The sequence below is a fragment of the Bradysia coprophila genome, unplaced genomic scaffold, assembly GCF_014529535.1.
Source record: "Bradysia coprophila strain Holo2 unplaced genomic scaffold, BU_Bcop_v1 contig_535, whole genome shotgun sequence".
NCBI classification, from domain to species: domain Eukaryota; kingdom Metazoa; phylum Arthropoda; class Insecta; order Diptera; family Sciaridae; genus Bradysia; species Bradysia coprophila.
The window spans coordinates 4388-18696 of NW_023503783.1; the positions used below are offsets into that span (position 1 = coordinate 4388).

The 14309-nt window shown below is 33.3% G+C and overlaps 1 protein-coding gene across 1 annotated transcript; it reads left to right on the forward strand.

The window, feature by feature from the left end:
* The first annotated feature begins 9029 nt into the window (after nt 1-9029).
* LOC119083007 (ankyrin repeat and SAM domain-containing protein 6-like) lies at nt 9030-10293 on the forward strand. Its single transcript, XM_037192642.1, has 4 exons — nt 9030-9194; nt 9506-9758; nt 9827-9977; nt 10042-10293. The coding sequence occupies exons 1-4, from the start codon at nt 9173-9175 to the stop codon at nt 10168-10170; spliced, it is 555 nt and encodes a 184-aa protein (XP_037048537.1). The 5' UTR covers nt 9030-9172; the 3' UTR covers nt 10171-10293.
* The last annotated feature ends 4016 nt before the right edge of the window (nt 10294-14309 follow it).

Here is a 14309-nt window from a genome sequence, read left to right on the forward strand (position 1 = left end):
CTAGATCCCTCTCCCGTTCGCTAAATTGATTTTTTGATAAGAGAGAACAACAGCATTCATCCATAGCATATAGATACACTCGAAAAATGTTATGGTATCGCTCGGTTATATATGACATTACCTCCAAACTATATCTACTTTGTTCCAGACATGTAATTTTGGGTGACGAGCATCAGCGCTACCAATCAGCCAAGATCTCAGCTTCAATATTTTATGAAAATAATATCTAATAAGAGGGCACAGCTCGTTGGGCTCTCATTCCGGAATAATATTTCTCTACCTTAAATGAAGCAAAAATTCATTCTCCAAATATTAATTAAAGTAAACTCTACAGGTAATACCCTGATAAATATAGAAGTGGTAGCTCACCGCACGTGTAAACTAAAATACTTGTATACGAAATGGGAAATAGAATAAGCTCAAAATGATTTAATTAAATGTTAATAACAAGTTCATGCTCACAGTTGGAAGTCTGGTCTGTATAGCTACCCCTGAATAAAATAACAACCATTCGTCGCCAGTATCACATAGATATTCCCATTTTCACCACTACTGTGCGTTCTATTGAATAAAATAAATCATAAAATTCATCGCACTATGTTGTTTATTGTACCCTCTACCGAGCTACACAGAGCATTTCGTGTTCATAAAATTCCATTAACTTACACAGAAGAAATATGGCTCAGGGATGCATAAATTTAAAATATAATCTTTATTCGAGGACACATCAGTGCACACATTATCTGCTTCCGAGCTGGCTGTGTTCGAAAACAATAGCTATGACTTCGGTTAATCGTCATCATATGCAAATTTAAATGTATAATATAGAAGCGGTGCACAGTTATGATATGCGATAAAACTGTTTGCACTTTGAAATGTGGTTTCAAATTTTATTGTCAAATCATTTTCGAAAAAGGTGGATTTGGTGTGAAGTCATAAATAATGTTTGGTTGCCGTTCGATTAATAGCACACATAAAGTTGGACAATTAAATCATTCGGCATTCAGATGTGGTTAGGAGCAGAAGAAGAAGAATAACAACAACAAGTTTTTGTAACGCCTATTTTGATCGTCAAATTGACTGTTTTATGAAAAGTTTTTGTACGTTTTTTGTGTTTGAAGTTACTCAGCAAGTGTTGTAGTATAGTAAATTGTTGGAGTTATAGTGAATTAAAGTGTTTTTGCTTCGTAAGCCGCAGACAACTTTGTGTGAAAGGACATAACCGCAATTTGATTGTCCAGACGCCACCCGTCGCTGTCAAAAAATTTCGACCGCAGCCGTCTATAGTCCCATAGCAGTGAACTTTCAACCTGTCGAACGATTTTAATTAACTGATCATGCCGTCGATCCGGAAATGTTCAAACGAGTGTCCGAAGGAAAACCGGGATGTGAATATGGACTGGCAATGTATCATTTGTCAAGAGCCGATACATTGGCGATGCTACGGACTTGAAGGAAGAAATCCCGAGGAAATTTTTATTATCGACAACATCAGGATGGTTTGTGATGAGTGCCTGGCCTATCCGAAATCGCCGAAACGTAAACAACCGAATGGATCAGGAAATATGGTTCAGCGTACGATTGATATTCAAAATTCAACGTTGGCATTGTCGAAGTCACCGGCTTTTGTTGTTACATCGCCAAAAGTTACGTCTGTTAAGCAGAATCAACAACTTCAAACTACAATCGACGCTTTGGTTCAGAAAATCGATTCTCAAACGAACACGATCGCTGGTCTGCAGATATCGGTGGAGAAAATGAATGGAACGGTTCGAGAAAATACAGCCGCAGTTGTTGAATCTACCAATGAGTCCAAAGCCACATATGCCAGCATAGCACGGAAAGGAATCGATTCGATTGGAACGCCAAGGTCTACTAAGCGTATGGAAATACCGAAATCATTGAAGCCAATGAAAACGCCGAAAATGTCGAAGCCTGTGACTGCCGGTACTTCTAATATCTTGATTGGAAAACCTCTTTCACCGCCTAAACAAAAGCGAGCTGGTCGACTGGAACACGAGAAGGGTGTCTGGATTTCTGGTATTCATCGAGATACGACGGAAGCAGAAATAACGGAGCACATCAAGGGGTCGACTGGAATCGCTTCAACTGAATTTGAAGTTCGTAAACTGGTCAAGAAGAATCGCGACATCACAACGTATTCGTTCGTATCCTTCTTCATTGGATGCAAACAAGTGAATTTCAGTACTCTGATGCAACCGATGTATTGGCCGTCAAACAGTCAGATCCGTGAATTCGAAATTGAGCATAAACCGTCAACTGGAGCACGTGTGGGACAAACTTCGCAACAAGTGGAAGCATCAAAAAACTCGGAACGCCTACCGAAGGATCCAGATCAAACAGCGATGGATACCGCTCAGGTAACAAATTAAACAGTATATGTTCTCGCCAAGCAATCGTTGACACTACACCAATTGATTTGAAAATAAATTCTATTGTCGCATGTCCAAATCGTATGCCGAAGTTACAGTCGCTCATCACGTCATTTTTCCAAAACGCAAGTGGTAATTCAGCAACCCGTCAAACCTTGCCATTGGAACTATCACAATCAGTTGAAGATACCGAACGTTTGCATACATTACCGATCTACTATAACAACGTCCGCAGCATCATGAACAAACGAAATATCAACATGAAAATCGAATTATCCATTTACAAGGCGCTCTGTTTCACCGAAACCATGTTTGGCAATGGACAATCCAGCAGTGTATATTTTCCAGACAAATTCAATGTTTACCGGTGTGACAGAATTGTACAAATGTTGAGACGATCGGGTGGAGTTGCAGTATTGGTGCATTATACATTGAGAAGTAATTCAGTTCCGATCAATTCTGAAATTGGACCGGAGGAGGCGAGCGAATTCGTGGTGGTCGAGATACACATCAAACCTCGGTCATTAATCCTATACGTCTGCTACATGAGTGTATTTGACCTGAGCATTGCTCTGAAACATTATCATCATGTGAAACTCATCGTAGAGAAGTATCGTAATCACCGAATAATTGTACTGGGCGACTTCAATCTACATGACATAAACTGGTCTCTCGATGATGACGATGAAAACGCCTATCTACCGTATGCTTCGACCGATCACAATGCTAATGGAAATCGTTCGTGCTTCCAAACTGATGCGCTCGACTTTTTGGACAAAATGCTTAGCCTGCCACTATCACAACTCTCGAATTTCCGCAATAATGCTTCAAACGTTTTGGACTTGGTATTCGTGAATGAGTCTGATGCAGTAAACGTAACAAGTGACCGACATACTATCATCGAGCAGTCACAGCAAGACGCCAGACACATTCCGTATGAAATCAAATTGGATTATTCGAAATCATCGTCGTATACGGAAACCGTCACTGTTCGTCAATACAAACGTGGAAATTATGTAAGGATGGCACAACAATTGGAAGCAATAAATTTCCAGCACGAATTCAACATGAGAAATGACGAATCAGCGTACGAATTTTTCACTCAAACGATGCAGTCTCTCATTGAGCAAAACATACCAACGAGAACGATTAAAAAGTATTCGAACAAACCGAAATGGTGGAATCAGGACATTCAGCATCTAAAGAATCGTCGGAACAAACTGCACAAGCGCAAGGGTGATGGGCAGGCATCAATGACCGAATATGAGGCAGCAGAAAAGGTATTTAGTGAAGAATGTGACCGTCAATTCGTTGAATTCAATCTACGCACACAAGAGAACATCAAGTCAAATCCGTCGGAATTTTGGAAATTTGTCAAAATGAACGGTCGTAACGAGAGGTATCCTGACGTAATGAAATATGGCGATAAAATTGGCACATCAACGGAAGAAACTGTCAACTTATTCGCTGATTACTTCGAATCGATTTATGTAAAGGACGAAGGAAACTGGAACTTCGACGATGTTTATGTTCCTATAAGTGGCGCTGAGGAAATAAATTTATCGTTGTTCGACATTGAGGCAGCAATTCATTCGCTTGATTGGAAAAGTGGTGCTGGTCCTGATGACATTAAGCCATTGGTTATCAAAATGTGTGCACCAACGATCGTATGGCCTATTTGGCTGCTGCATCAAAAATCATTTGATTCTGGAAAGATTGCGGCCGCAGCAAAAATGTCGCGGGTTGTTCCTGTCCATAAGAAAGGTGACAAAGCTAACGTTACGAACTACAGAGTCGTTGCCATTCAAACGCTGCTTCTTAAAATCCACGAAATTGCCATGAAACGTAAAGTCAGTGAAAAGATCCAGCCTCAATTGAAAAGTGCACAACATGGTTTCAGAGACAAAAGATCAGTTGTCACGAATCTGCTAGGGTTGTCTATACTGGCACATGCCGCTTTTGAACGTTTAGCACAGCTTGACATATTCTACGGCGACTACAAGACGGCATTCGATAAGTTAGTAATTTTGTTGTTAATTATCAAGTTAGCTAGATTTGGAATCGGTAAGAAAACTGCACGATGGATTTGTCAATATTTGGTTGGTAGGACCAATTACGTTCAAATTGGCAATTCCAAATCAAGATGCTATGAGTCACCATCAGGAGTACCGCCTGGGAGTTCACTCGGACCGCTTATGTTTATTGTGTTCATAAATGACATTGTTGACTCAGTGGAATTCGCGAATACTCTACTGTTTGCGGATGATATTAAATTGGCGTCCATAATTTCTGACCACTACGACACACGTAAAATGCAGCGCGACATCGACAATGTAGTAAACTGGAATACAGCGAACCGTCTATTCTTCAACGAGGAAAAATGCTACATATTCAGTTTATATCGACACGAACCATCGTTCATCCGTGCCGATTATACAATGGGCGATAAGATCATCAGCAGAGTCGAGGAAACGAGCGATTTGGGCGTATTGGTTAATAGATGGTTTCATCCGGGTAGTCACATCGAACAGATGACAATGAAGTGTCGCCAGACAATTGGCTGCATAAAACACTTTTCAAATGGCAATTTTACGAAAGAAACGCAGCGAATACTCTATGTGGCATACGTTCGGTCGAGGCTTGAGTTCGCATCGCCCATTTGGAACCCAGCAGCACAAGTATACAAAGACGATATCGAATCCGTACAGAAGCAGTTCGTAATCTACTTATTGGAAAGCCGAAGCAACGCGACAACATACAGACTTGCACCGTATGAAGATCGATGCAAACAACTGAAGCTACAAAGTTGGAAAAACGACGTACTGTTGCAGATGCAATGCTCGCCTTCGACATTTACAAACGTAATATTATCGACGATTTGATATCACCAAGATTTGTTCGAAACGTCCAAAGTGCTTACAATTTTAGAGAGTCTACGATGCAACTATTGATCGAGCCAAGGTATTCCAATATGTACTTAACTAATCAGACTTTAGTTCGTCTAATTAGGCTCATTAATGAACATAAAACGGAAGTGACGAAGTGTAATAATAGACTGTCTTTTAAAAGTGTGATTATTGATAAATTAGGTATTAATCTGCTGTGATTGTTTGTACAGATTTGTTGTATGATAGTATTAGTTAAACTATGTTTGTATTTATGTAAATGTATCAGATTATTCAGCCAGTCTTTGGCGGTGGAAATAAATTCAATTCAATTCAAAAAAGAAACGCAGTGCCTACTGTGACTTCATCAGCCTCCAAATATTTCTTATGTTCATGCTAGGAGCACTGCGTTGGCAGAGCTGATGGTCCTTTTGACTTTAACGTCACTTTAAAACAGTGATGCCAGAATACAGACGTTTCTTATCTTTTTGGCCATATTAACCTGATCAGCGAATTGACTGACAATATTCATCAAAAATCTTTGCCCGAATGATTTAAGAATACAACAGAAATTGGACCAATGAAAAATTCTCCAAACATTATTCAAAGACAATTGTCCAGGTATAACAAGTCTGTTCCATCGTATACATGTGAAAACGAATTTCCTTTACTAGGGAGGGAAAATGGACTTTCCGTGCCTAGGGAAAAGTCTTTCCCTCCCTCGTAAAGGAAAACGTCATGCTACACTCGGGAAGTAATTTGATATTTCGTATCACGATGAGTAAAAGTACCTTGGACACTTTTACTCATCTGGATACGAAATATAAAATTCCTTCCCTTGTACAGTAATATACTATTTTCATGCACATGTTGTGTTTTGCCTTATTTTCTCCCCTCAATAGGCAATGAGAAATTAGTTATTTACGTATCGATTGAGGAGGCCGAAAGAGTTACGTATTAAGTTTTACTGGGGACAAAAGTGGAACAAAGGTAAACAAATAACTATTTGATAAACCGAAACCAAAAGAAAACATCCACAGGGTAATAACCTCAACGTTTTTGTGAACTAGTCTTTATTCGGACACCCTTTTGCTTCATTAAAGAACGTCACTTTGAATCAGTGATGCCATCTCACAGACTTTTAATACTTTGTCACAATTCACAATTTAAGTGATACGATCTATGACACCTAGATCCCTCTCCCGTTCGCTAAATTGATTTTTTGATAAGAGAGAACAACAGCATTCATCCATAGCATATAGATACACTCGAAAAATGTTATGGTATCGCTCGGTTATATATGACATTACCTCCAAACTATATCTACTTTGTTCCAGACATGTAATTTTGGGTGACGAGCATCAGCGCTACCAATCAGCCAAGATCTCAGCTTCAATATTTTATGAAAATAATATCTAATAAGAGGGCACAGCTCGTTGGGCTCTCATTCCGGAATAATATTTCTCTACCTTAAATGAAGCAAAAATTCATTCTCCAAATATTAATTAAAGTAAACTCTACAGGTAATACCCTGATAAATATAGAAGTGGTAGCTCACCGCACGTGTAAACTAAAATACTTGTATACGAAATGGGAAATAGAATAAGCTCAAAATGATTTAATTAAATGTTAATAACAAGTTCATGCTCACAGTTGGAAGTCTGGTCTGTATAGCTACCCCTGAATAAAATAACAACCATTCGTCGCCAGTATCACATAGATATTCCCATTTTCACCACTACTGTGCGTTCTATTGAATAAAATAAATCATAAAATTCATCGCACTATGTTGTTTATTGTACCCTCTACCGAGCTACACAGAGCATTTCGTGTTCATAAAATTCCATTAACTTACACAGAAGAAATATGGCTCAGGGATGCATAAATTTAAAATATAATCTTTATTCGAGGACACATCAGTGCACACATTATCTGCTTCCGAGCTGGCTGTGTTCGAAAACAATAGCTATGACTTCGGTTAATCGTCATCATATGCAAATTTAAATGTATAATATAGAAGCGGTGCACAGTTATGATATGCGATAAAACTGTTTGCACTTTGAAATGTGGTTTCAAATTTTATTGTCAAATCATTTTCGAAAAAGGTGGATTTGGTGTGAAGTCATAAATAATGTTTGGTTGCCGTTCGATTAATAGCACACATAAAGTTGGACAATTAAATCATTCGGCATTCAGATGTGGTTAGGAGGTTAAACGTCAAGGCCAATACATTTTATCTCCAACTTTTATAGGTACTCTATCTGATGGAGATGAGATGACTCAAAAGTCCAAATTTCATCCGCAAAATAGTCAGACATAATCTATTCTAAGGGGTTATGACAGGGACTATTTTTGAGAATTTTGAGAATTCTTTGAGAAACTTGAGAAATATTTCTTTAAATTTCTCAAAATTTTACAATTTTTTTTTCTGAATAAAATTTAGGAAAATTAACTTTGTTACGTGTCTAACGATGAAGACAATATATTAAACGTTTATGGAACTGATTCAGACAGCTAGTTTTGATAAATACTTGAAAACTGAAAATCGAAGGCTTTAATTACTTCTTCTTACTCTTTTTCAACTGTAAGAGTTCTCTCGTTACTTTTTTGTCTGTCTGCACATAAAATTACATTGTTTAAAGCTTTAAGCTTTAAAAAATTTGAGAAATTTGAGAATTTTGAGAAATCCGATTTCTCAAAAATAGTCCCTGGGTTATGAAAAACAAAAATTAGAACATAGCACTCCTTAGCAATAACATAGAAAATATTAGGAGACTGATGCAATCAAAATATGCTCTTCATTTTTTCGTTGAGACAGTAGTTGCGTTAGCGGCAACACCACACAAATCACAAATGTAAATTAGTTGTATACGCTGATATGAATTAAAATTAGGAAGCTTTTTGTCGGCTGAAATACGAGTGTTAATGCTGGGAGCAGCAATGAAAGTATTCTCCATAGTCTAATGCAACGCACTTCAAGCAAAAGTGGTACTTTAAATAGGGTACTGAAACTTGACAGTGCTCCATATAAAATTTTACACTGTAAAAAGAGTGGGGATAAAATTTCATACAAAATAGTACTCTATTTGGCAGCTGTCATTAATAGCACTTTTGCTTGAAGTGCGTTGTCTAATGTCAAAATTTGTATGGAGAGGAGGACATAGCACCCATTCCTGGTTTCTACTTTCATTGGGGAGCAGTGATATGAACAGAAACAAAGATTAAAAATGCAACAACATTAGCCAACGCACTTCAAGCATGAGTGGTACTCTAAATAGGGTACCGAAACTTGCCAGTGTGTCACACAACTGTAAAAAGCTATTTCATACAAAATAGTACTCTATTTGTTAGCTGTCGGTCGACTGTAATAACTTTTGCCACGACCTTCAGCCTAAAACTGTCATCAATGTGAGAACTCCGTAAACGGCACATGACATGGTAAAAAATGATTTACTAGGCAAGAGAAGAACGTGTAACCAAGGCTGTAAACTTTGGGGAGTCATCACTTGTGATCATAAAATGTCATGTTTGATGAGTCACCCGCGGATCTGTATCAGAGTCGCCTCCACAACGGTTATGCCTTGCCTCCACAACTCATAGCTATAATATAAGGTTCGTAGATTGATTTAATGAACTTACCCTTTCAAATGATTGAAGGTGCAAAACTGAATACTCCCCTATCATTCGGAGACCTCTATTTGTCTTGCTCACATATTGAGTGCAGCAGGAGCAGCAGAACACATTCATGTGAAGATTCATTTATTTGCAATCGGTTGCGTAGAATGAATGTGTATTTGATAAGTTTTAAGGAAAATTGATTGCTGTGTTAAATTTTTGCCAAAAAGTGATCTAGCAAATTTGATAAACCAACAAATTTTCTCCATTTCAACCATAATGTATCATCCACGTGTCCATAGTAAGTATCAGGTTCGCTTATTTATTTTTCGAGTCAATTTTTGGTCATCATCGCCATTTTTGTAAAAAATTGTTTTTGCTACAACTCAACGTCCTCCGCGGATGATGAGTTGTAAAATGTTCGGTAAAAATATTTTTGAAATATTGGTAACATAGTGAAAATTATTGTCACAATCAGCCCGTAGCCAGGCACAAAAATCAACAAAATTAATTTTGTATGGGAAAATAAAAAAAAGCATCATTCAGGCTGCAGGGGTTAGCGCAGCTGATCCCAATCAAGTTACTTTACCAATGAAATTCTTAATTTTTCAGACCTAGATTCACCGTTGACTCCGATTCCTGCAATGAGTCAGCAGTCCCCATTCAACTTCTCTCCGACTGCAGTCGATCACTTTCTGGAAGCATCGAACAGTCCAGCCATTTTACATTCATTGCGTACTACTCCGATTTTGATAGAAATTCCTCCGCCAGACATATCTCCAATCGAATATGTTCCGGGTTCGGCTAATCGATTTGCATTTTCGCCAAATTCATCAATCATCGCATCCAACCATTCGCTCAGCAAGTAATTGAAAACCAAGTGAACAAAATGAATGAACTTTTAATTTCGCTCTTTTTCTTGTTTACAAACAGAAACGATGGACCAATGCCGTTCTATTTGTCGAATGTCGATAAGCAAAACGGTTTAAATGATTCCAATATCAACAATCATCATTTAGATATCAGTTCTGTCCTAGATGAAATCGGTTTGGAACAGTACAAATCATTGCTTTACGCACGAGAGGTAACCTATGTCTGACGTTTTTTTTTTTCGGTGTTTGCTGAACAGTTCTTTCTACCTATTACAGATTGATTTGAAAAGTTTTATGATGTTGACAGATGGTGATTTGCAAGAGATGGGTATTGAGGACAAATATCATCGTTTGGTCTTAGCTATCACTATTAATAATTTGAATAATGGTTTTAGTTCAGTTTAATGTCACTGCCAATATTTTTGGGTTTACTTTGGAGGGTTCAATTAACTTATTGTATTGTACAAACGGAGACTGTGTCTGATGCTAGTCGTTTCTTGTCTAATTAAAAGCTTCTGATTTTTATTCTATTTGTGAAATTTCATTTAACGATCAACAATATTTAGGATTATAAGTCAATGATTTTAGAGTTGAAAATTTAAACGTTGAAATTCATCATTTGGAAAATAATTAATTTAAACGTTGAAATTCATCATTTGGAAAATAATTAATTTAAACGTTGAAATTCATCATTTGGAAAATAATTAATTTAAACGTTGAAATTCATCATTTGGAAAATAATTAATTTAAACGTTGAAATTCATCATTTGGAAAATAATTAATTTGAACGTTGAAATTCATCATTTGGAAAATAATTAATTTAAACGTTAAAATTCATCATTTGGAAAATAATTAATTTAAACGTTGAAATTCATCATTTGGAAAATAATTAATTTAAACGTTGAAATTCATCATTTGGAAAATAATTAATTTAAACGTTGAAATTCATCATTTGGAAAATAATTAATTTAAACGTTGAAATTCATCATTTGGAAAATAATTAATTTAAACGTTGAAATTCATCATTTGGAAAATAATTAATTTAAACGTTGAAATTCATCATTTGGAAAATAATTAATTTAAACGTTGAAATTCATCATTTGGAAAATAATTAATTTAAACGTTGAAATTCATCATTTGGAAAATAATTAATTTAAACGTTGAAATTCATCATTTGGAAAATAATTAATTTAAACGTTGAAATTCATCATTTGGAAAATAATTAATTTAAACGTTGAAATTCATCATTTGGAAAATAATTAATTTAAACGTTGAAATTCATCATTTGGAAAATAATTAATTTAAACGTTGAAATTCATCATTTGGAAAATAATTAATTTAAACGTTGAAATTCATCATTTGGAAAATAATTAATTTAAACGTTGAAATTCATCATTTGGAAAATAATTAATTTAAACGTTGAAATTCATTCATTTGGAAAATAATTAATTTAAACGTTGAAATTCATCATTTGGAAAATAATTAATTTAAACGTTGAAATTCATCATTTGGAAAATAATTAATTTAAACGTTGAAATTCATCATTTGGAAAATAATTAATTTAAACGTTGAAATTCATCATTTGGAAAATAATTAATTTAAACGTTGAAATTCATCATTTGGAAAATAATTAATTTAAACGTTGAAATTCATCATTTGGAAAATAATTAATTTAAACGTTGAAATTCATCATTTGGAAAATAATTAATTTAAACGTTGAAATTCATCATTTGAAAATAATTAATTTAAACGTTGAAATTCATCATTTGGAAAATAATTAATTAAACGTTGAAATTCATCATTTGGAAAAAAAATAATTAATTTAAACGTTGAAATTCATCATTTGGAAAATAATTAATTTAAACGTTGAAATTCATCATTTGGAAAATAATTAATTTAAACGTTGAAATTCATCATTTGGAAAATAATTAATTTAAACGTTGAAATTCATCATTTGGAAAATAATTAATTTAAACGTTGAAATTCATCATTTGGAAAATAATTAATTTAAACGTTGAAATTCATCATTTGGAAAATAATTAATTTAAACGTTGAAATTCATCATTTGGAAAAATAATTAAACTTGAAATCATATTGGAAAATAATTAATTTAAACGTTGAAATTCATCATTTGGAAAATAATTAATTTAAACGTTGAAATTCATCATTTGGAAAATAATTAATTTAAACGTTGAAATTCATCATTTGGAAAATAATTAATTTAAACGTTGAAATTCATCATTTGGAAAATAATTAATTTAAAACGTTGAAATTCATCATTTGGAAAATAATTAATTTAAACGTTGAAATTCATCATTTGGAAAATAATTAATTTAAACGTTAAATTCATCATTTGGAAAATAATTAATTTAAACGTTGAAATTCATCATTTGGAAAATAATTAATTTAAACGTTGAAATTCATCATTTGGAAAATAATTAATTTAAACGTTGAAATTCATCATTTGGAAAATAATTAATTTAAACGTTGAAATTCATCATTTGGAAATAATTATTTAAACGTTGAAATTCATCATTTGGAAAATAATTAATTTAAACGTTGAAATTCATCATTTGGAAAATAATTAATTTAAACGTTGAAATTCATCATTTGGAATAATTAATTTAAACGTTGAAATTCATCATTGAAAATAATTATTAAACGTTGAAATTCATCATTTGGAATAATTATTTAACGTTGAAATTCATCATTTGGAAAATAATTAATTTAAACGTTGAAATTCATCATTTGGAAAATAATTAATTTAAACGTTGAAATTCATCATTTGGAAAATAATTAATTTAAACGTTGAAATTCATCATTTGGAAAATAATTAATTTAAACGTTGAAATTCATCATTTGGAAAATAATTAATTTAAACGTTTGAAATTCATCATTTGGAAAATAATTAATTTAAACGTTGAAATTCATCATTTGGAAAATAATTAATTTAAACGTTGAAATTCATCATTTGGAAAATAATTAATTTAAACGGCTATGGATAATAATTCCATCATTTGGAAAAATAATTAATTTTAAACGTTGAAATTCATCATTTGGAAAATAATTAATTTAAACGTTGAAATTCATCATTTGGAAAAATAATTAATTTAAACGTTGAAATTCATCATTTGGAAAATAATTAATTTAAACGTTGAAATTCATCATTTGGAAAATAATTAATTTAAACGTTGAAATTCATCATTTGGAAAATAATTAATTTAAACGTTGAAATTCATCATTTGGAAAATAATTAATTTAAACGTTGAAATTCATCATTTGGAAAATAATTAATTTAAACGTTGAAATTCATCATTTGGAAAATAATTAATTTAAACGTTGAAATTCATCATTTGGAAAATAATTAATTTAAACGTTGAAATTCATCATTTGGAAAATAATTAATTTAAACGTTGAAATTCATCATTTGGAAAATAATTAATTTAAACGTTGAAATTCATCATTTGGAAAATAATTAATTTAAACGTTGAAATTCATCATTTGGAAAATAATTAATTTAAACGTTGAAATTCATCATTTGGAAAATAATTAATTTAAACGTTGAAATTCATCATTTGGAAAATAATTAATTTAAACGTTGAAATTCATCATTTGGAAAATAATTAATTTAAACGTTGAAATTCATCATTTGGAAAATAATTAATTTAAACGTTGAAATTCATCATTTGGAAAATAATTAATTTAAACGTTGAAATTCATCATTTGGAAAATAATTAATTTAAACGTTGAAATTCATCATTTGGAAAATAATTAATTTAAACGTTGAAATTCATCATTTGGAAAATAATTAATTTTAAACCGTTGAAAATTCATCATTTGGAAAATAATTAATTTAAACGTTGAAATTCATCATTTGGAAAATAATTAATTTAAACGTTGAAATTCATCATTTGGAAAATAATTAATTTAAACGTTGAATTCATCATTTGGAAAATAATTAATTTAAACGTTGAAATTCATCATTTGGAAATAATTAATTTAAACGTTGAAATTCATCATTTGGAAAATAATTAATTTAAACGTTGAAATTCATCATTTGGAAAATAATTAATTTAAACGTTGAAATTCATCATTTGGAAAATAATTAATTTAAACGTTGAAATTCATCATTTGGAAAATAATTAATTTAAACGTTAAAATTCATCATTTGGAAAATAATTAATTTAAACGTTGAAATTCATCATTTGGAAAATAATTAATTTAAGGCCGATGCTATTCGGCACCGGTGTCAAATAGCATGCACTGTGTTGTGTGGCTATTTGACACCGGATGCGAATAGCCAATCAACACAGTGCATGCTATTTGACACCGGTGTCGAATAGCCAGACAACACAGTGCGTGCTATTTGCATCCGGTGTCGATTAGCCACACAACACAGTAGATGCTAATTGACACTAGTGTCGATTAGCCAGACAACACAGCTGATGCTATTCGACACCCACCTTTGGGAGCCAGAAATAAATTTCGCGCGCGCGAAATTTATTTCTGGCTCCCAAAGGTGGGTGTCGAATAGCATCAGCTGT